At 40.1% G+C, this 22,250-nt stretch overlaps 1 protein-coding gene across 1 annotated transcript; it reads left to right on the forward strand.

The window, feature by feature from the left end:
• The first annotated feature begins 5,369 nt into the window (after positions 1-5,369).
• On the forward strand, positions 5,370-22,109 carry LOC145459269 (carbohydrate sulfotransferase 10-like). The gene is made up of 4 exons (XM_080337923.1): positions 5,370-5,630; positions 9,700-9,769; positions 19,497-19,639; positions 21,126-22,109. Exons 1-4 carry the CDS (start codon positions 5,547-5,549, stop codon positions 21,807-21,809), a joined length of 981 nt encoding a protein of 326 aa, XP_080194049.1. The 5' UTR covers positions 5,370-5,546; the 3' UTR covers positions 21,810-22,109.
• Positions 22,110-22,250: the final 141 nt, after the last annotated feature.

Genomic DNA, 22,250 nt, shown 5'->3' on the forward strand with positions numbered 1-22,250 from the left:
CGCACACGACGAATCCCATATAACGAGTTCGAATTAGTGCTACCATAACAGTTGATTGACATGTATGGCTCTTTGAGAGTTAAAATGGAAAAAATAGGACCAATATGCCTCTTCGGACAAAAAGGTTCCCCACACTTGGTAGGCGACCAGCACCACTGTGTGTATCTGAATAAAGCAAACAAACAAATCACTAACAGAGACATCCCCAGTATGAAGCATCATCAATGAACAGGATCTTATGAACGATAATATTTGTCGACAACAGTTTGACTAAAGTTATGTTAGATCAGTGGTTCTTAACCTTTTTTCCTCCAGCGCCCCCTTTCAAAAATTATCGTGGTCCAGCGCCCCCCAACTTCATATGGTAAGGAATGTAATAAAGACAATGAGTAAGATGGAGGGCCGTAACAGCACTTCGTCAACCCCCCTATAAACAATTGCCTTGCGCACCCATAGCGTGATAAACCAAACTTCTGAGGGCTTCGCCCCGACGAACCCCATAGCGTGATTTCGATGGTCAGCAAAGTTTGTGTGGCCTGGTCGCCCTAGGTACCAAAATTTTCTATAATGCATGAATGAATAGGTGGTAATTACATATTTAAGTCGCTATAAACTTTTTATCCTCTCAGCCCACGTAATCAGATTTACCAGCAGCGCTGAGGGAGCTGTTGTATAGGAAAATAAAGGGCCCGTAAGTAATAATTAAACATATTCGGGCGTGCCCGTAGGTAAAATTATTCGTTACCAGGGCCGTAACAGCACTTAGTCAGCCCCCCCAAAACAAAAAACGTCGGTCCTGGACGCCCATCGGGTGATAAACCAAAGTTCCGGGGGACTTCCCCCCCAGATCCCCATTCGGCTGTCCGATATTTGCTGATACTAGGTATCTACATTGGGTGTCCATTTACTGAGGCAGCTACTCTCGCCTATACGCGCGAAGCGCGGAAAATTTCACTAATCAATGATTTAAATTGGTCAATATGAACGGGAATTGCATGTAAATTGAGATCAATTTTTATCCTCTCTCTGCTCACGTAAACAGATTTACCGGTAGAGCTGAGTGATGTGTGTTTGCAAAGGTAGGACCCCTCAATAATAATGATACATCTTCGGGCGTATACCCGTTGGCAGGAACGAAACGTCATTTCGTCAGGCCCCCGAAAAAACTTCGGTCTTGGGCTCCCGTAGGGTGATAAACCGACCGCCCCCCCCCCCCATTACGTTGTTCGCTTTTGCCACGGAATCTGCTGTACTGTTTAGCGAGCCAGTGCAAAACGCGAAAACTTTCGATAATTCATGCTAAAATCGGTCAGTAAGACCGGGGATTGCAAATATATTGCTATCAATTTGTTGTCCTCTCTGCTCACGTCACCAGATTTACCGGCAGAGCTGAGTGAGATGCAATGTTCCCTCAAAGCTGCGCACGTGCGCAGTGCTGACACCGTCTCTGCGCACAGAAAATCTACGTTGCTCACAACAAATCCGAAGTTATGACCATTTTTTTAGTCGTTACGCTCTGTTGTCCAAGGGTCAGCACAGTGAGTTGTTGAGTGTGCGCAGACTCAGCAGAACTTGAAGCGAACATTGTGAGGTGTCTTGGAAACTGTATGGCCCATAACTAATAATTAAACATATTCGGGCGGGCGCACCCGTTAATATGACTTCGTTGCATGATGTTATTTCGTCACCTCCTGTCTGCAATATCAAAATATCGCCCAACAGGGATATCATCGTCCAACAGGAATATCCCTGTCGCCCAATCGTACTAAACTAAGAGACACACACGATTTCAAATTGGTATTTCTTCACTGGCATATAATTTTTCCCTGCCAGAGTGAATTCGTGTTCTTGGGTTCAGATTGCCAAGACAGGAACATTCGGTGCCAGGCATTTAGGCGCCCGTGGACAATTAAACCTATATGTATTTTGAAGGCTATATATAACGAAGTTTTCGGTGTTAATTTGCTCTGAATACTCATTAAGGATATTTCCTATCACCACATCATCTACTGCGAAGCTATTTTTCTCCAGCGCCCCCCATACCACCCCCCTGAGCCCAGCGCCCCCCATATCGCCCCCTGAGCGTTTCCGCCCCCCTTCAAAATCGCCAGCGCCCCCTGGGGGGCGCTGGGAGCAAGGTTAAGAACCACTGTGTTAGATGATGGTTGGTGAACATTTGACCCGATTTTATGCCAATTAGTTTCAAAATTTTGGACCGTTTACGCTTCTATGCACTAGTCCAACCATCAAATATATCTCAGGTTGAGTGAAACTATCCCGTTGAACGACTTGCATCTACTTAGAGATTATAACTTTCAATACTCTAAATACAATATTGTAAGTTTTTTGCCTTGTCGAAATGTGGGCGTGTTGTGGCAAGTTCATGATGACAGAGGCCGCAGATGCAATGTGAGCAAGAACTGTCTAGTTTCGAGTAAAGAAAGGTTTATTTCAGTGAATTATTTCTCCACATTGGCCTGCAATACAATTTGAACATATTATAGCGAAGTTTCAATGATGACTTCGGTTTTTCCAAATTGAAAAGAGAGATTATAGGCCTCCACTAAGGTGCCATTTAGTAAACAAAAATTATGGAATTTTGAATAGTCATCTGCGACAAAAATCGAAGCAAAAGTGGAAGTTAATATTAGAGACTTTGATGTGAATGGACTTCCTGTGAAAAATGTAATTCTCTGATAGTGGAATATCCTTTCAAGCTCTATGGAAACTACGGAACACAATTTGCCACGTGATCCGCGTAAGCGGTGTCCTATAAAAAGCCTAGAAGTGGGCTATACATTATAGGGTTGTTCAAAAATAACTTTTTTTTCCTAATCTCACTCGCCTAGTGACTAAATCGTCAGGTTGTCCAAGAAAACGATGCACGCCAAATTTGACTCAATTCCAACCAGTAAAGGCCGTGCAATCTTGAATTGAAATTTTTAATTTAATAATAAAATTTTAAAAAAAATTCTCAAAATTTTCTGTCAACCCCATGAAATTGTTGAGCTGTCTTCAAAGACGATGCAAAACAAATTTGAGTCAATTCCGACTTGTAGAAGCGGAGTTATTCGAGTTTTTCGTTGATAATTCTCGGATTATCCTTGATCCGGGGATTATCAACGAAAAACTCAAATAGTTCCGCTTCTACTAGTCGGCATTGACTCAAATTTGTTTTGCATCGTCTTTGAAGACAGCTCAACAATTTCATGGGGTTGACAGAAAAAATTTGAGAATTTTTTTATTTTTTATTTTAATAATAAATTAAAAATTTCAATTCAAGATTGCACGGCCTTTACTGGTTGGAATTGAGTCAAATTTGACGTGCATCGTTTCCTTGGACAACCTGACGATTTAGTCACTAGGCGAGTGAGATTTGGAAAAAAAAGTTATTTTTGAACAACCCTACTATACAAGTCGGTTTCATACGGAATGAAAAAAGAAGAGTCTCGACCTGGTGTAAAATGACCAATGTAGTCGAGACACCATGAATATTAAACAAACAAAGAAACGAAGCGAGCCCATAGATTGTGCGCAAGGCGGTGGTAAAGTAGTGGGTAGAAGCCCATGCTGAAGGCGATGATCTGCTCTGCGTCCTGCACAGCCTTTTTACAATCAAAATATACGTCGCCATTCTTATCGTCGCTATCTGTAGTCGTGGTTGGAAAAGGTGCGGGACACAGAAATGTTTAAATATTTGCCGAGTCCACAATGCTAATAAATGAATAATCGAGTATAAAAGTACAATTAGTCATTTAAATAATGTAGTCGTGCTGATCAACGTTGGACACAGCTCATTCATTGTGAAGCCGGTTACAGATGCGTGAACGGCTATACGATATGTACAAAGTAAATTTCATGGAGAGTAAAATTCGAATTGTAGGATCACTGCTATTACTCTTTCATTGGGAAGTGTTAGCGGTACATTCATGTGCATAGGCAGGGTGAGAGAAGTGAAAAGGCACCATAATTTTAACAAAGGCGTGTCGCCACGGATTCGTTATGTTATTGCACTGGATGAAGTTGGGGTTACAATACTAAAACAGTTCTAGTTTTAGTTGTGCATTTTGAAAATCCAGTAATTTGTACAATTCTAGCTGAGTAGCCAGAACGCAACCTGGTTCGACCAAAAATCACAGTGCGGGTATATAAGCCCGATGCCGACATCATGCATTATTTGTAGCAGAAAAATTAGGTGTGATGGTTATAGAACACCGGGTATCCATATATATTATTTGCAGCTTACAGATGCTAACAAAGCTATTAGAAATATATATATAGGCCTACGTGTTTAAAAGTAATACACTTGGCAAAACATCATACAGCTATACGAGTTATTGCAATGAATGTGAGATTGTCAACAGTTTCAGACAGACTGGTGCATTTCGATTACTTATGTAGCCTACGGCCGCATTCCAGGATATAACCGTAATGAACTAACTGGACGCCAAATACCCATGCTAAACTGTCCATGTCCATTTCGGGTGAATTCCGTACTAATCTCAGCAGCTTTCTATACGCACTGAAACAGCGAGTGGCCATGCACTGGTCATGGTCATGTTATGTACAGTGACTGCGAATCGTTATGGTTGTGCCAAGCGCAACATTTTATTCGGATTCACGAATGAATTTCGTCATTGATATTAGTAGTTACACATACAAATATCAGATATTTATCCTTTCTTAGCCCGTGTGATCAGATTTCGAAAATTTAGGGTAAGTTATAAATGATGATACATGGGTATAGGCCAATCGTTATTAGTCACTTTTTCATGATGTTATTTCTTGCCCTCCCATCAGGATTGTCGGTATAGTGGAAATATATTGGATTCGCCCAAACGTACCAGAAACAATTATTTTTTGCGAGGAGCACACGATATCAAGTTGGTATTTTACATGGGGTGAGTCCTGCATCAATTACCTCCGCTATTGGCATCAGTACTGCGAGGCTCAGATTGCAAAGAGTGCTACTATAGGCCTTCAAATCGAAAAATGAAGTCACACTGTATCGCGCCCAGCGCGAAGAAAATTTCAAAATTAATTATAAAAATTCTCTCAAAAATTCAGGAATCAATTCGTAAATTCAATTTGCATGTCGACGGCCGCCAACACGTAATTAAATTACGTTTTCTACGGCCGCACAATTTCCTTCAACCGCCGTACTGCCGCAAGTTGGCCACCCCATGCTTAAAGCAGTTCATCGATAATATGAATATATTTTTGTGCGAGTAACATAACAAATATAACTTAACTTCACTAATTCAACAATTTCCCAAATAACTCTGTCGCCCACCTCAAAATTCTCCTGTGGCCCACCACTGTTTGAGTGTCCTCCTTCGCCGATTTCAAAATATGGTAACCTTACTCTAGTATAACTCTACATTACTTGGATTCAAATTATGACAAATATTGCCTCATGTCTGACACACAACTGTCGAAACGTTGAAGATTAGTTGAGGAGCCTTGAGTAATCTGTTATATTATTTCACAGCACATGTATTGCACACATATATGCGGCTCGTGAGATGTAGGTGATCGTCTTCATAATGACGAAAACTTCCAAAACGTTGCTGCTTTTGTGCACCGCTTCCGGTTTGGTTATTTTGATCGCACTACAGAAGTGGCATGGGGTGAGTAATATTTTGTACTTTTTTGCATTTGGTGGGTGCATGAGTGTATAGGCCTTTCACGGGATGCCATTTTATTCACCAATGATGCGGTAGCACAAATATCGGCCGAAATATAACATATGACGATACTGAAATATAAGACGGTGCTTTGGCACTCATCTTGACGTTGGATAATGGATATATGTGCGGTGCAGGCAAGGGTATTGATAGTTTCAGTTTCCATCCCATGATCGAGCTGTCGGCGAGTATTGAATTGTGTCACATCCTGTAACGCAGTGGTTCCAACCTGTGGTACGCGAAGGTCTTCCAAGTGGTACGCGAGTAAATTCTGTTTATTTTTCGACCGAGTTATTAGTTCAGGTGGGGTTGATCGTCGTCGTCGTGGGCAAGCCCGCCAATGACGGCCTACGGGAAGAGATCTAGTCGTAAAGAATTGGGATTCTTACCAAACCAAATTCCGTTTTAATATATTTGACCACAAGAATTCCGAATGGATCTACTACAGAAACCTTCGGCGCGCAAAACTTATGTCAGTGGTATTCGAGCACTGTATAAAACCTCGAAATGGTACGTGGGTGGGAAAAGGTTGGGAACCACTACTGTAATAGGACTGTTCTCATCTAAACTTGCGTTGCCAACTGCCATGTTTCCCGAGTAAACGTGAAAGGGCGATTTTGCTCCTTGAACAGTGTTCTGCTACTGGATTCTGCTTGAGATGGTGTTAAGCGGGCCCAAGCAGTGACCGTTGCTACTCAGGCAGAAGTAGCAGTGGCAAATTTTTAATCAATCACAGGTAGAAGGATCAGTTTCAAAGACATGTCTAAACTACCTCAAGTAGAAGTAGAAAATGAGGATTTGAAAAGTACACAAGTAAGTAGTTTCAAAAAGTAGATTTGTTCGATGGATCGCATACTCTTATCCGGTTAATTGGAGGTGACTTCTGTCGAAATCGCAGGGGTATTATGTCTTAGCGACTGACGCAAAATCACCAATCACCCTACAAGTAGGTGCCATCTTCGAATACATATTCAGTTACCTTGATAGAGTGGTGTGTCGCTCAGTTTTCATACCAATTTCATTTTTAAACGTGATAGAAACCTCTCCTCCTAGTTTACAAAATCCGACATCAAAAAAGTATGTAGTTATGCCTAAAGTTGATGTAAAAGTGGAACGGTTGCCCGACATAAGAGTAAGCGACGCAATGGAAAACGACAGTTGAGCGTGGGTCACTTTGACATGCGTCACTTCAACTTGTGACTTTATAGGCCCAAAACTAGCCCTACACCGAAACATAACACTGAAATTAACCGATAAATATATCCTAACCCCAAGCTAACTATCCCTAACCCAGTCGCTCCCAACCAGAGGGAATTTTGAAATTTTCAGGGGGGAATCTGGCTTAATTTTTTTAGGGGGAATCTGGCTTTGGCATTGTATCTGAAGAAGATACACTGGGTTCACAAGGTTTTTAGATTTTTATGGTATATAGAACTGTTAAGTAGAAATTAGGCCTTTACAATTGTATTTTTCTTTGGCGGATTTCAAGCTATAGGTGTAAGTTTAAATGCCTTCAGTAGATATTACACCCCCTGATAAAGTGAGGCTCACGAGACGATATCGTTGGGTCCGCGACAGCCTCTCGAGCAAATTACCACTAAGCAGGATTCAGCACAAGGCCGCTGGTAAAATTGTTTAACTTTTTAAGCCAACAGATGAGCTAACGTGAAAAACATACCAAATTCATCGATTTAACTCAAGTCCATAGCAAGCGGACTTGGTGATTTATTTTTCGTCAGCGGCTACCCGACCGGTCGAAAACAGGTCAAATTTGACTGTACTTTACCAAAGTTTAGTGCGGTCCGTATTCGCCATAGTTCGGACATATCTGAATATGTTTGACCATTAATTGCTCAGTCAATAAGAGGTTGCGCGTTAAAAAGTACATTTTTTTAGTCACAGGCAACTTTTTCATAGGGGGGGAATTTTAGCTCAAATATCGGTCAAGGGAGGCACGAGACGAAAAAGGTTGGGAACCACTGCCCTAACCCAACCCTTGATCCAACCCTACCCCAGCCCTAAACCCTAGTTTAATACATGTTGCTCATGTGTCGCATGCTCATATGTTCACGGACGGACCAGTCTGCACATATAACCACTTTAGTCAGCATTACATGTAGGCAAAGCCTACTTGAGTACTCTTTTAAAGTAGAAGTACTTCGTTCCAGACCGCCGATGGTCAATACGCAATGCAAACATGATAGACCGAACAACTGTTGCCTATTTAGCTTGGTAAACTCTACAGCAATTTGGCAATTTCTCAATGAGTCTGCGTACCGCAATTAGCATGGTTTCTAGCAGCTGAGAACCAGGCATTGGCTCCGCATATTGATATTAGGCAGTAGGAGAGCGTGATTGTTGAAAATATAATTCATGTAAGCTCGATCGATATTGGTGCCGTGATGCCAAATCATCGAATTCGCATACTACTTCGCATACAGGTGCACGGTAGATGGTGGTGCTTGTGTGACTCAAACGCACAATCGTATTATAACTAGGGCTGGGCACAATGATTCGAGTACTCGAATCTGAATCGATTATTAATTTTAATGATTCGAGTCGAGTAGTAAAAGACGATATTTTCGAGTACTGAAATTACAAGCTCCTCGCTACTGAAAGTTAATTCATCATCGAGAATTATAGTTTTGATGCTATTTTCCAATGTGGAAGGCCTAGTACACTGATTGGCTGCATTGAAGCATACGAAACATAGTACAAAGCTACAAAGCTTACGTTAAATATCACATTTTCGAAGTCATAATCATCCCGTAACCTTGTCACGAAGTGCAATGAAATCGGTATGGTCGGAAAAATATCAAAGCATCTTTAACGTGATGGATAACAGGCATTATATGCTTTGCTGTGGCATAAAAGGTACATATTTGAACTTTGACATATTACATTCTGTTATGACGTCATAATGTGCGATACTCGAATACTCGACTCGACTCGAAGCATAATACGTGATTCAGAATCGAATCACTCAGGTACTCGATTTTGCCCAGCCCTAATTATAACTAGGGCGATTTTTTTGACATGTTAAAATTGTAGCGTTAGGTCAAAATTTGTCAAAATTGTTTACAAAGTCAAAAATTTTTTGACTTCCGCATTTCGCTTGTATCGTAGATTTTGCACTATGTGAACTTATCATTTGATATATTACAGCTTGTAGCCTACTTTAGGCCTACTGTTGTGGACGGCCCATTGTCTGCTCATTGTGAATCATAAACGGTCAAATGAAACAAACAGGTTGGAATGGTGGTATGGTCAACGTACCACAATATCCTTACCGAAGCAAGACTGCTTAGACATTTCATAGTTCTTGTATCGAGAAGCGCATGATGAAAAACTGTAATGTAGACAGCATGCCAGAATGAAGCAACACGGTGTGTCACCAGCAGTGAGCCACAACTTCAGTGTTGTCAGCCAACAACTGCTGCTGTTGAACGTTCTTTCTCCTTTATTGGCAAGCTACATAGTAAGGACAGACACGCTGTACCCGAGAATGTAGGAAAGTATATTTCGTTGTACTACAACAATTTTTAATTATTTCTACCTTAATACGTGATGTAACTACTGGAATTCTTCATAGGGCCAGATTTCGTTGAAATACCCGTTTTATCAGGTTAAAATTTGTCAGTCCAAACTACTTCGTAAAGACAAACAGTCCCAACCTGAAATGAAGATAAGTAGTACAATTTTAACATTATATTTCTAGGTTTACAAAAAATCGCCCTAATTATAACTTTTGCGTACGATTTTACAATATCCGTGCTCTCTATCAACTTTGGCCCTAACCTTTAGGTATATCGAACCCGAAAGGAAAATAACTGGTCGATCTGCACGAGTCACCTGAAAAAGCTGAAGTAATGATCAAAAATTTTGATAGAAATGTGCAGCTTCGCCGGCGATTCGTAATAAATCACAATAACGTAGCATCCAAATTTGTGCCCAATTATTATAAGATTTCCGATCCACTCTTTCTATAATGAAGACAAATGCGAACATTCAGATAAACGACGACAAGGCTCTACAAGTAAGAAGATGCGTTCCACTTGGAGAACAAGAGAATCGAACCATCGGTAATTTGTATGGGTATAGGGGAGATGTGGTACCGATGGACCAAAATTGTAAAATGATCTCTGACCGGGAATAGCAGATCTGTTAATGGCTCAACACTTTGATCCAAGCTCTACCTATCGCGGACATTTTCAAAAAATATTTATGAACGTTCAAAAGTTGTTGCTCTAACATATCATCGGTCCCCACCCGGTGGGTCCAAAAGCACACGACAATAAGACCTATGAGACGTACGCAAAAAATCTCGAATTTTTCATCTTGTTTTGATGTGTACTATATAATCTAAGCTAAAGCAAGCCAATGAAGAATGTTTCGTCACCACCTTCAAGAATAAAATTGATTATATCAACTCAAATGTTGGCATAAAATCACGTTTTGATTTACGCCCAAACTTACAAAATTAATGGCACATACATATTACCCATAAATCGACATTTTAACTTTCAAATACCTCGTTATAGCGATGACTATGATTTGCAGCGTCTATATACGTAAGCGTGTTTCTGTTGTTAAGTGATTAGTTGGTCCAAGTATTTTTTTGATTTGGCTATGAAGTCATAGGCCCCACCCAATAAACATTGTAATGAAAATGAAAATAGTCCCCTCGAGGATGATATTGAATTAAACAAATCTGTGTCATTATATACCCTGATACACGCCCTACACTTCACCTTACAATTATGGATGGTTTGTTAGTGTGGAAGGTGATATAGAAAAATGTATATGTCGATCCAAATTTATTTGACACCCCAAAAAACGTAAATCATCTGCCACAGACCCCATAACTCACGCAGGTCCAAGTTTTTTGCATGCGAGGAAAGATTCTGCCAGCATGCATTTGTAGACAAGTTCGAGTAATGTAATCATGGGATTATCACATATAATTTTTCAAGTATTTTCGGTCCCACTGTCTCATCGGTACCACATCTCCCCTACATAAATGTGAAATATGTAACGACTAGATCAGTGATTCTTAACCTTTACTAATCTGCGGAACACTTACTCAAATCTGCAAGCCTTCGCGAAACCGTCAATTTTCACTGAGTCGTAAAGGCAAAATTTGATCACAATACACATATAACTACACATCTAATACATTACTATGCATATTACTGGAGTACACAATGAGCTGTGCATCAATAGAGTGGTAAGAGAACAAAATCATTGAAATAAATTTTTACACATAAGAAATATTCATCGCAGATTAGTGTGACTTCTGTGGTTTCCTTGCAGATACCACTTCTGAAATGCGAGTATATAGTATATATACGTCCGGTGGTGACATTATATTATACTAAACGAAGCAAGTAATTAAATGATTAGTATGTGACGAAACAGGAAATGTCCCCGGTCGTGATGGCACTTTCGGCCGTGGCATTATAATAAACAAACCATGTATTTAGTATGTGATGCCTGAAAAGCGCTGTCGGAGATGACGGCACTCTCTGTCTTCATCACACTCTCTTCTAACCCTAATCCTTGGTGAGGTAATCTATTTTAACCGTCTGTCTTACATGATTACGAGAGGATATGCAATGCAACTAATGTGCTAATTTGTCACCTCGAAATCAAGATCCTTTTATCTCAGGTACAAGGATTGCATTTAAACAAAAATTAATTTAAAATAAACATACGACCCTTGTTTAAAACATGACGTCACGAATCTTCAATTGTGACGCCACAGTTAATCGATATTACCAATTGATAATATAGGGTAAATATGGCTCCTTTGACGAAAAAGGTTTACGAACCCTGTCTTAAACGGACCAAAAATATCTTCGATCAGGCCTACATCGTTATACAGCATTTCACAGTCGGAGGTCATCATCGTCAGAACATCCATTCCGCACCAATGATATATAACTATGAGCTATAACTGTTAAAACGACGACGATTTCGAGGGTTCCAGCCATTTCATATCGTATACGTCGACTAAATCGGGTGTAAATCGTCCGTAGGCTCATAGTACATGTTTTTTCAAAATGATGTCTACATCTACACTTATGACACAATTACTCAATTTCTGAATTTTTTCTTTTTGAATGCCATTTGTTCAAACACTGTGAAGTGAAGTCAAAATCTACTGTGCAATGTCTGGGCTTTAATTGTTTGGATTCTTGCTTAACATTGTCCAGACTCAATTTTACTGAATTTGTAATGTCATCAGTTTTCTGAACTCGAAGATAATCAGCGACAACGATCACTGAAAAAGCTTAGGAAAATAGATGAACGCGTGTTTTCCACCTTGCTAACAACTCGCGGGGGTAGGCTCTTGAGTTTGCTTGCTCAATGCTCACGCAATAGATCAGTGGTTCTCAACGTGGGCGATGTTAAGATATAGGGGGGCGATGTTGAGATATAGGGGGGCGAAAATAACAAAGGGGGCGATTGGAGGGGGCGAAAACGTACGAAGGAGGCGAAAATGTTAGATTTATTTAACTAACGGACAACCGGATACCGACACAAAATACACCCGAAAACGAGTTATTCTGCAACTGCCGCGGAAGATGATTTATAAAAAAGGTCAACTCGTCACAAAAGAACCTCAGATACTCGGATTTTCAGGCATAGCTGCAAAAGTTGCCCTATTTCATTTTTTTAGTCAACTTACCAGCGACCAGGGTTAGATGTATAAATTTCCTGTTTATATGTCCTCTTTCTCGAATCCGAAACTATGAGGGCGATAAATATATGTCGAGCTGTATAAGGGGACAATGAGTCGAAAAAGGTTGCGAAGCCATGCAATAGATATTTGGGTGCAGAGAATATGTTGCGTACATTTTTATTCACCAATGCATATTGTTCACAATCCTCCAGTTTGAAATCGGAAAACCAATATGGTGAAGTTTGTCACCCGATCCCCATATGAACCCTGAAGCGATAAACCATAGAATAATGTAATTTCAACTATATACATGTCGATTCACAACCAATATTCTGCTAACACGAAAAGTTACAATGTGTGTATTATCACAATCACAAATATCAAGTATTACAGCGTTCATCAGTTCATTAATACAGTATTTGAAGGAGTTGTTGTTGTGTGTGTGTGTCATTATGGTGTGGCGACTGCATGTGAATAAAGTTAGATGCACACGACGTAGTTCTGAAAGTATATTTTGACTCTACATCATATGTTTTAGTTCACTGACGAAATACTTCTAGTTGTGCAAACGTTATACAGTCGACAAGTTACTGTTTGCAGTGTTTGCACAATGATGTTATTACTATTATTTGGATCCTGCTTTAAGACCATCCCGCCGTCAAATATAATCATGACTATCTCGTAATGTTACACGGTGATACAATTACGGAGCGGACCAGTCAATACCATCGTAATATGGGTGTGATAGCCGAGACTCATAGTCATTTCCCCCTAACACTATTAAAATTAGGTGCAATGCGTCATATCGGTGTCACACTGCTATCGATCGTATCAATATCCAGACAACATTTGTGGAGTAGGCTAACAACAGAAAACGACATAGTGGCGAGATAGCGTAGTGGTATAATCCACAGCTGCAACACCATTGTTGGAGGTTTATCTAAGCTCCTTCTCGCCATCTCATCCGTGTCCTGCCCACTAAACTCATACATGTGATTTGTGACGATACGCCCGCCTTGGCCATGATATGGGTTGCAGATAATGAGGCCCGATAAGCAGTCGAATTGTAACTGTTGCGGTGGTACGTCATGCGCAGTGGCGTACACGAAGAAGGTAGGGATTCGAAATCGAAACCAGGTCTTTCTGATATGTAAATTCGACCTCCAATATTGATAAACTCATTTTTAATCACGCAATTGGAATCGCGCTTGCGTTTCGACCGAACAATTCGATGACACTTTCCAAGGTGAAGTCTCGCATTTCTGAACTGGTATCCAAAATGGAACAGCAGATTTGCAATACATGTTTATTATAATGTTTTCGTTTGGTACGGAACTCGTATTTTAATGTTTTCGTTATTTTTACACCATGTAGATACACAGTTCATTTTGCGCAGCAGCAATAGTGATGTATTAAATGTGGTAGTATTATTATTGGTGCTCCGCGAAGGCTTGCAGATTAGTCTAAGTGTTCCGCGGGCTGGATTTAGAAATAAATGGAAAAACATAAAAATCTTAAAACTTTGCGTTTTTTCGGTGTTATGTAAACGATTATTTTTATTAGTTCGTAATATAACGCTCGAAGATCAGTGGATTTATTATTTCCTAGGCAAAATCCTTATACCGAGCTGATATCTTGTAATACCGTGCAAATACCGTAATGATTGAAATATATTCGAGAGTCACGGGGGAAGGATTGGGTATAATCCATGTCGGTAACGTAATCCCATCCGGCAGAAATGTTCATTGTATCCAAATTCAAATTCAAACTAGTCTCTGCAGCATTTAATTGTAAGGATCACATTAGTATGGTTGAAAGAGATGTCATTTTAGGACAAGATCCATCGAATATTTTAGAACCGATTCGAATATTTTAAAGTAGAAAAAATTTCATAGATTGATTTGATTTTAAGATATTTGAATTTGAGTAGGCTACTTGCTTTCCGCTGTTTTCGTCAGTTATCCTATATTTAACGAAAGTTGTCTTGATGCTGATACGGCCGATAGTAGTATTACGCCGGCATGACGCATTGTACCCAATTTTAATATTATTGGGGCGAAATGACTATATGGGTCTCGCGCGATTACCCCCATATTACGATAGGATTCACAGGTTCGCTCGATGATTTTATCACCTTGTAATATTACGAGATAGTCATGTTTCTATTTGAGGACGGGATGGTCTTCAAGCCGGACCCAAACGCTCAATATGTCCTCCGCAAGGAAAACACATGGCGTCTACACCTTGCCCGTCGCGAATTCACAATCAGACATGGGGTAATCGCGATTAGTAATCGTAATCGATTACGACGATTACAGCATTTTCAAGTAATCGTAATCGCAATCGATTACATTCGAAAAAATTCCGAAGTAATCGTAATCGTAATCGACTACTTCCTATATCTAATCGATTTCTTTGTGAAAGAGCGATTACTTTTTATTTGTACAAGGACTATGACATAACCTCAGCATTCGTGAACAAGGAAAATACATTATACCGGGTTAGTGATGATAGCACAAACGTCTGATTTACAAACGCCACTGCTCATTATTACGTCATAGGTATTAGCTTCGCTCATGATTGCGTAAGAAGTATCCAATCATAGTAAATAGATATTCGACGTTGAGTAGACGGTACATTACATTGTGGCGTGATATATGCGAGCGTGCGATATATCAGGTTATCAATACACCAGACGCCACTACCTCGCAGCAGGATAATAATCACCATTCTGCGTAGTTGCAACTGGTAGCTTACGTATTGATGTTTATGGTTAATAGTTATGCTTAGTTAGACACAGTTTGTCTGTTGCAGTGTTGGGATGACTCGAGTCATGACTTGACTCGAGTCAGACTCGAGTCACCTTTTTCGCGTGACTTGACTTGACTCGAGTCACTTTGCTGAAATGACTTGACTTGACTTGACTCGGCGTATCAGAAATGTGGATTGACTCGTGACTCGAAGCAAAATTCACGAGTCAATTTCAAGTCACCAAGTAATCGGAGTCGATAAAAATATCTGTATCTTGCATATGTTCGGATTGTTCGCGAAACGCTGGTGTAACCCGTGAGAGCGACCAATCATTCAACGATCATGCGTTTCACAAAACCTCGATTGTTCTCTCGCCAATAAATTGACCGCAAACGAAGTGACCGAAGCTTATACAGCTTACGTTGTCGTAACTATAGTAGTAAAGTAATAACATAACAAAATGTTTATTTCTGTTCTCTGTTCTTACCTTAACCAAACCTAATGTTTTATTGAAATTGAATTCGAATGTAGTTTATATAATTCTCAAGCTCAACCATTGGCGCAGGCTCGAGTTGTGTCATATCTATTTGTAAATGGGTAATGTATTGCAACTTATCAATTTGTTTCTTTATTCTCTATTTTGGCTGGTAATTATAAACTGAGGCTATTCAATTACGCAGAATTACGCGGTTCAACAGTTCTACGTATATGTGAGCGATGCAGCGCCTTCTTGCGTATTTATTTAACTCTATATTCGTTCATCGGTTCGGAATCAATGACCACTCAATCTGTATTTCAGACAGCTAGCAAATTGCAATGACGTAATCATGCCTTATACTTCGAAAAGCCAACTTGACTTGAAATGTGACTTGACTTGAAATGTGACTTGACTCGTGACTTGACTTGACTCGACTTGACTCGAGTCACCTCCAAAAATCGAGTGACTTGACTTGACTCGAGTCACCTTTGAGAATAGATTGACTTGACTTGACCCGAGTCAAAATGTGCAATGACTCGAAATGACTCGTGACTCGAAGGTAGTGACTTGATCCCAACACTGGTCTGTTGGTGTTTGGCGAGCAGCAGGCCTATATAGTACGTACTTATGTACATTGTACGGGTACACCGGGCAAAGATTAGAAATTTTAACATTACGATTTCCACACGATGCTGATATATATCATAACAGAAGCAGAAAGTAGAAAGAAGAATTTTATGTTCACTTTATCTTATTCTCATATGACTCTATACTTGAAACGGGCGGCAATCGTTATTTTGCAATTCTTTACCTGCCGCCATAGCCATCCGCTTCTATGCCATGCTGTTACCGTGGGTTGCTGCTAGAATGAGGACCAAAACAGCAATTCTTCCTGCACTCCAAAGTGGCCTCAATTTGGTGGCCAATTTTCAAGTTGAAGACTGAATTAACGTCGATAATATAAGTAATTGCATTGTATTACTATTCATTTTTAATCCTATCTAAGACCCCGATAGTGATAGATTTACCAGTGGAGCTGGGGGCACGTAATTCATAATGATATCATCTGGTATGTTGTTGTAATTACTTCATTGTATGTTGTTAATTCATGACCGCAGGTCTGCTATATATAACATCAAAAGATATTGCAGTCACCCAAATGTAGATGACGAGAAGAAAAACTTTCGTGAGACGCGCGCACAAATAATTGCCATGTAGGCCTATTTATTCCTCTGTGGGTGGCCCGGGTGGCATTTGTATTGTGGGCTCGGATTTAAAGGATAGGATTATTAGTCACACACACCCAGCGCGGCTATTGACATTGGACACATGCTCAAAGTTTTGGCCAAGGTCTTTCTTTAGTAATACACTTCTTGGAGTCGTATGTTGGCCGAGACTGCATTTGTCTTTTGGTATGTCGTGGCTCGGTAATGACCGGGACCGAAATGCTTATTCCAGTAAATTATGCATACTTTTTCATGAGGGTGAGAGGCATGCATTTCAAAATCAAGTTATCAGAGACATTTAAATCGCGAAGCCAGAAAAAAAGTTTCCAATTAAATAAATCTACTTTATAATTTATGTTGGTTTTGCCAGATACTTTTGAGTCCCCTTTAAGCGCGCTCACCACCTTATTGGGGAGTTTGGGGTGCGGCAGTTACGAACTTGGCAAGAATGCAAATCTTTGGAAGTGATAAATCGTCCCCTGCAAAGTTGGGCAATGGTACATTATGACGTAACAAGCAAATGGCGCATCGTCTATTGAGAAAGTTGTTATCTCAGTAGGCCTTTTCAACGCAATCCTTATATTGTCTTCAATATATCTTCGAAGATTAGTTCTAAGAAGCAAAGTAAATGTAATCGTGAGTAATCGTGATTACTTTTCAAATGTAATCGTAATCGTAATCGACTACTTCCTGATTTTGCTGTAATCGTAATCGTAATCGTAATCGCGTGAATCAGAAGTAATCGTAATCGCAATCGATTACATTCTTGAAGTAATCACCCCATGTCTGTTCACAATTCATACTGCAGCGTCGGCTTGCAAACTCGCTAGCTCGTCGTCTTACTACGCTGTGATTGTCCTATTGTTGGGTCGTCAATCGATGCCGCAGATTCGTTTGTGGCACACTATGCATTGGTTCAGAGCGCTGATCTTGTACGTAACAAAGCCAATTTCCCTATTCATGCTCCATAACATCATATTGGTATCCTGAGCAGGGGTCGTCGCCCCGTAACAACATAATATAATATCCCGTGGCGCACGTACGAGTGAACCTACTCGTTGCTACAGATCACTTTGCACATACTTGGAATCCTTTGATTCAATGTCTCGTGTTCCATGATAAAATCCAATTACGTTATTACACTTGAATGGTTGAAGACATTTGCCCTCACTACATGAAATATTTTCTCCCTATCTGAAAGCAAAATGAGGTCGCATGTAAATGCTGATTTTGTTTTATCGGAATGTAAGTTCACCATATATATTACATAGGCAATTAATTTGATAATACGAGTCATTATTAAAATTACCGACCTGCCCACCCAGAACCTTCTCGTCGGTAACGGGTTGGCCACTCCTGTGTTAGAACATTCGAGTAAGCGGCATCTTCATCATCAAATAGCAATGCACTATTCAATTGGGGTGGTTAAAAAGCAGGCGCTGAAGCATTTAAGGTTGAAATATTAAAATAATTTTACGTACTGTAGTATGTTTTTCTGACACCTCTTCAATTTGTATGTTTCGATTCTATGCAGTTGATTTTGAAATACAGTATATGTGAGGGGCTGTACAAATAGGAAGACTTCTATAACTGGCTATTAATCTGTTGAATAAATCGGCTAAATTTGTCAACTCGAACACTTGTAATGACGAGAAGAAAATGAACAAATTCAACTCATGTTTGGTATTTGTTATGTTTGTGGATTTTCCATGGTGGTTTACTGTCTACACATTTCAAATAAGATAGCGAAAGAAGTCAATTATTATACACAATACATACGTGGCATGAAAATACATTTACACTACAATGAGTCAAGTACTTGCAGCTACATAAAACAATAAAGGTGATGAATTGAAAAGCATTGGTGATAAATATAATTGGATTTTCGGCCTCAAACGTCCCATAAAACATACCGTGGCATCAAAAATAGGATACAAACAGAAAGCCTGTTTTAGGAGGGCATGAAAAAAGTTGAAAATATCCATCATCTGTAACAAACGCTTCTATAACAAATGAAATATATTAAATTTAAATAAAAATACTAGAGTACAGCAAATTGTTCCATTATCATATCGTTGTAATTGTGCGTTTTCACCATGATACTTTTGAAGATAAAGCAACGCAGTGTCTTGAATATTCGATATGACATGTGGCTGGCTCCTTCCACCACCAAACCAGTAATTAAGACATTGTCAGAGCGTAAAGAATCTCAAACATCACATTAACTGAATAAGTACTGTACTAAGTTACTGTATGATAAGGTTGCCATTTTTTCTAAAAGGTTGAAAATGGGGAGAGGGCATATGGATTTGTCAATATTTTCAAAGGGGGCCACGCTGTAAAATATTTACGTACCGCCGATCGAAATTCTTGTCATTGTACTAGAATAAATTGTTACGATGTAGGTATTGTATATACTTGAAAAGAGGTAAGCAAACATCTTCGAGTTGAAAGTAATACTCGAATATAATACCCTACCATCATCGGGCTATAAATGGTCTGGATTTTATGTAGCAATTGCAACATCAGCCTCAGCATAATATGCATAGAGTTTGCAGCATTGCAAAGCTATAAAGTCTTGGATAGGAATGCGAAATCTGGCCTTTTGTCACATTTACGAGTTCAATACCTATGTAGGTTTATACATAAAATATGTGTATTTCTTTTAGGTCAGAGACTCGCTATGCGTCGCGATATCCTTCGAGCTATTTGTAAAAAGCATTTTCCACAGGAAGGACAAACGGATCTGGAAGTTACATACGTGAAAAGTAGATTTTTGAAAGCGGCCTTATTTTTCTCGGACAAATACAAGGTATACATGTATTTCGATAGTATCGGGCTTTATACTCCCACGAAGCCGTACTCACTATTTGGCAGAACTGTCTTGCTGTTGCACAACACACGATTTTGGCGTTTATCGCCAATTCAGGTCGTTTCCGACACGGCAATGAATATTGTATCGTCTATAGCAGTGGTCGGGAACCTTTTACGTCCGAAGAGCCATATTGGCCCAATTTTTTCCATTTCAACTTCCAAAGAGCCATACATGTCGATCAACTGTTACGTCACAATTAAAAATTTGTGACGTCATGGTAGCACCTGGGATTCCTCGTGTGGGCCTCATTTTCTCTGTAAAAATTCCTACTAATCATACTAGTAACCGTATTCAAGCATGCGAAATTTGAGTTACGAGAACGTAGCTTCGTCGTGATGCTCCTTTTAAATGCGACAGCCCATGATCACATGCGTAAATGGAGCCAACATGATCGCTACAGCCGTTATAGCCAATATAAGATGTGATGCATGAGTGACATGGGGTCAGGGGAGGCAAGCGAGGCAGTTCGTCACCTGTTGCTACGATGAGTGAACGAAAATTGCGAAAATTTCAATTACTATTGGTATTTTCTATCGATGTTAATGAATGACTGAATTTTGAACATTTTCCTCCCAAAATTAGGCGACTTGCATATTTATTATTCGAAAATACAACCCGATGCGATAGGTAAGGCACAGACGGGCCCAACTTCACCATTGATACCGCAATTCATCGTAAATAGCTTGGAATTTATAATAACTGATGTGAACTGAATGTAACTGTTGCACTGATTCCGAAAATCTAAATACTGATCGACTTCTCAATTCAAGTATTTGGCGCGAACATATAACGTTGCGCTTCATGCCTATATTTTATCACTGGTGTCACGAAGCGACATACCAATCAAGAACGTGGATAGCTATGGCGTTGTTTGTAATTGTGAATGTCACATCCACGGCAGTTCATTTCGCGCCGTAGATCAGGAAAACGGTGCGCATATATATTTGATAACCACGTTGTCATTTATGGGCATCACCATGTCGCCGGCGCGACAATAACTTCAATTTGGGGATTTTGAAAAGGGCTGTCCGAGCCCCTAACTCTGAAGACGGCATTGTCTTTACCTTTCAAAGACATGTAGGCCTATAAACGCTCACGAGAATAATTATTGTGGTCGTGATGAAAATTTATTAACAAGTTGCTGTAAAAAAATATTTATTTGGCAAAGAGTCATATCTTATACCCAAAAGAGCCATATATGGCTCGCGAGCCATAGGTTCCTGACCGCTGGTCTATAGCAGTGGTCTAACCTTTTTTTACTTCTGTGCCCCTTTTCAACAGTTTCCTAGATCTGGCGCCCCCCACATAGCAATCCACCACAAATGGGTTAGCGATAGACCGTGATTGGCCCTGAACGCACAATTGCTTCAACGCGTCACTGCAGTAAAGTATCAAGGAAATCTATCCGTTTGTTTACATTTAGATCCTATTCTGTCAAATACCAAAATGTGGGACTCGGAGTCAAGCTAAATTTTTAGCCGTTCTGGATGGCCTCGTACCCCTCGGCTCTATGGAAAGACTTACCGAAGGACGAGCCACTTCGCTAATCGAGAAGCATCTTTCGGCTCGCAAAGCGGATTCGCTAAATGATGTGGTCTCGAAGATCCGGGACTACAAGAAGCTTATTATAGTTCGAGAGCCGTTCAGTAGACTGCTGTCAGCGTACCGGAACAAACTGGAAAATAACGCGCGCGGTGATTCCTACGCGATATTCGCGCGAAACTTGCACAAGAAATACAGTAATGGAACTGGCGAAGAGTTGAACGGAGCCCCAGTAATCGCATTAGATGACTTTATATCCTACTTGGTAGAGGAGCCACAATCGAAAAACGACCAACACTGGAACTTCTACCATCGGCTGTGCTCTCCGTGCGCGATAAATTACGAATACATCGTGACCATGGACACGATCGACGAAGATATGGAATATATAAAGTCTCGCATGGGAATAACGGTTCCCTTTCCACGATCGTATGACTCATACACGGACAATTTGAAAGTTAGTGAGTATTTTTCGAAGGCGAACCCGTTGCTAGTGAACAAGCTTTACCATGAGTACGAATTGGATTTTTCTTTATTTGGTTTTCCTCCACCTCCGCAATTTTGAAGCATTGAATCCCTCTTTGCTGCGCCGGTAACTTTTACGCACTGGCAGACGGTCGTACTCAAACCAACAAGGGAACACGAAATGCGTGGACTCTGTAGTAGCCGCCTATGCACTATTGTGCACCAGGCCCGGCTACGTATATGTTATGATTATATAAATATAAATATAGCAATCACGATAGACATATAGAAAAGTACAGCGGCACCGATGTACCTGTTATGTGTGCATGGCGATTTTAACTTAACAGTTATTAGTGCAGGCTTAACATTTTACTTTGGGTTTGTAACGTCGCGGTTATGTATCAGTTATGCTATTCATGACATTGATGGGAAAACTCAGGAACCTAAGAGGCTTTCGCCTCCGAGTATCACTTATGCTATGCATGACATTGGCGGAAAAATGCAGGCACGTAATGGGCTTTCGTCTCGGAGTATCTGAAAG

This window comes from Botryllus schlosseri, chromosome 16, assembly GCF_051294905.1.
Source record: "Botryllus schlosseri isolate E-star chromosome 16, Bs_hap1, whole genome shotgun sequence".
Lineage (NCBI taxonomy): Eukaryota > Metazoa > Chordata > Ascidiacea > Stolidobranchia > Styelidae > Botryllus > Botryllus schlosseri.

Bases quoted from the DNA above. Each gene is read 5' to 3' on its own strand.
- LOC145459269 (XM_080337923.1), top strand. From the start codon at position 5,547: ATGACGAAAACTTCCAAAACGTTGCTGCTTTTGTGCACCGCTTCCGGT. The intron at 9,770-19,496 runs GTAATTTGTATG...TATTTCTTTTAG, and splicing joins ACAAGAGAATCGAACCATCG to GTCAGAGACTCGCTATGCGT. The intron at 19,640-21,125 runs GTATACATGTAT...GTTTACATTTAG, and splicing joins TTTTCTCGGACAAATACAAG to ATCCTATTCTGTCAAATACC.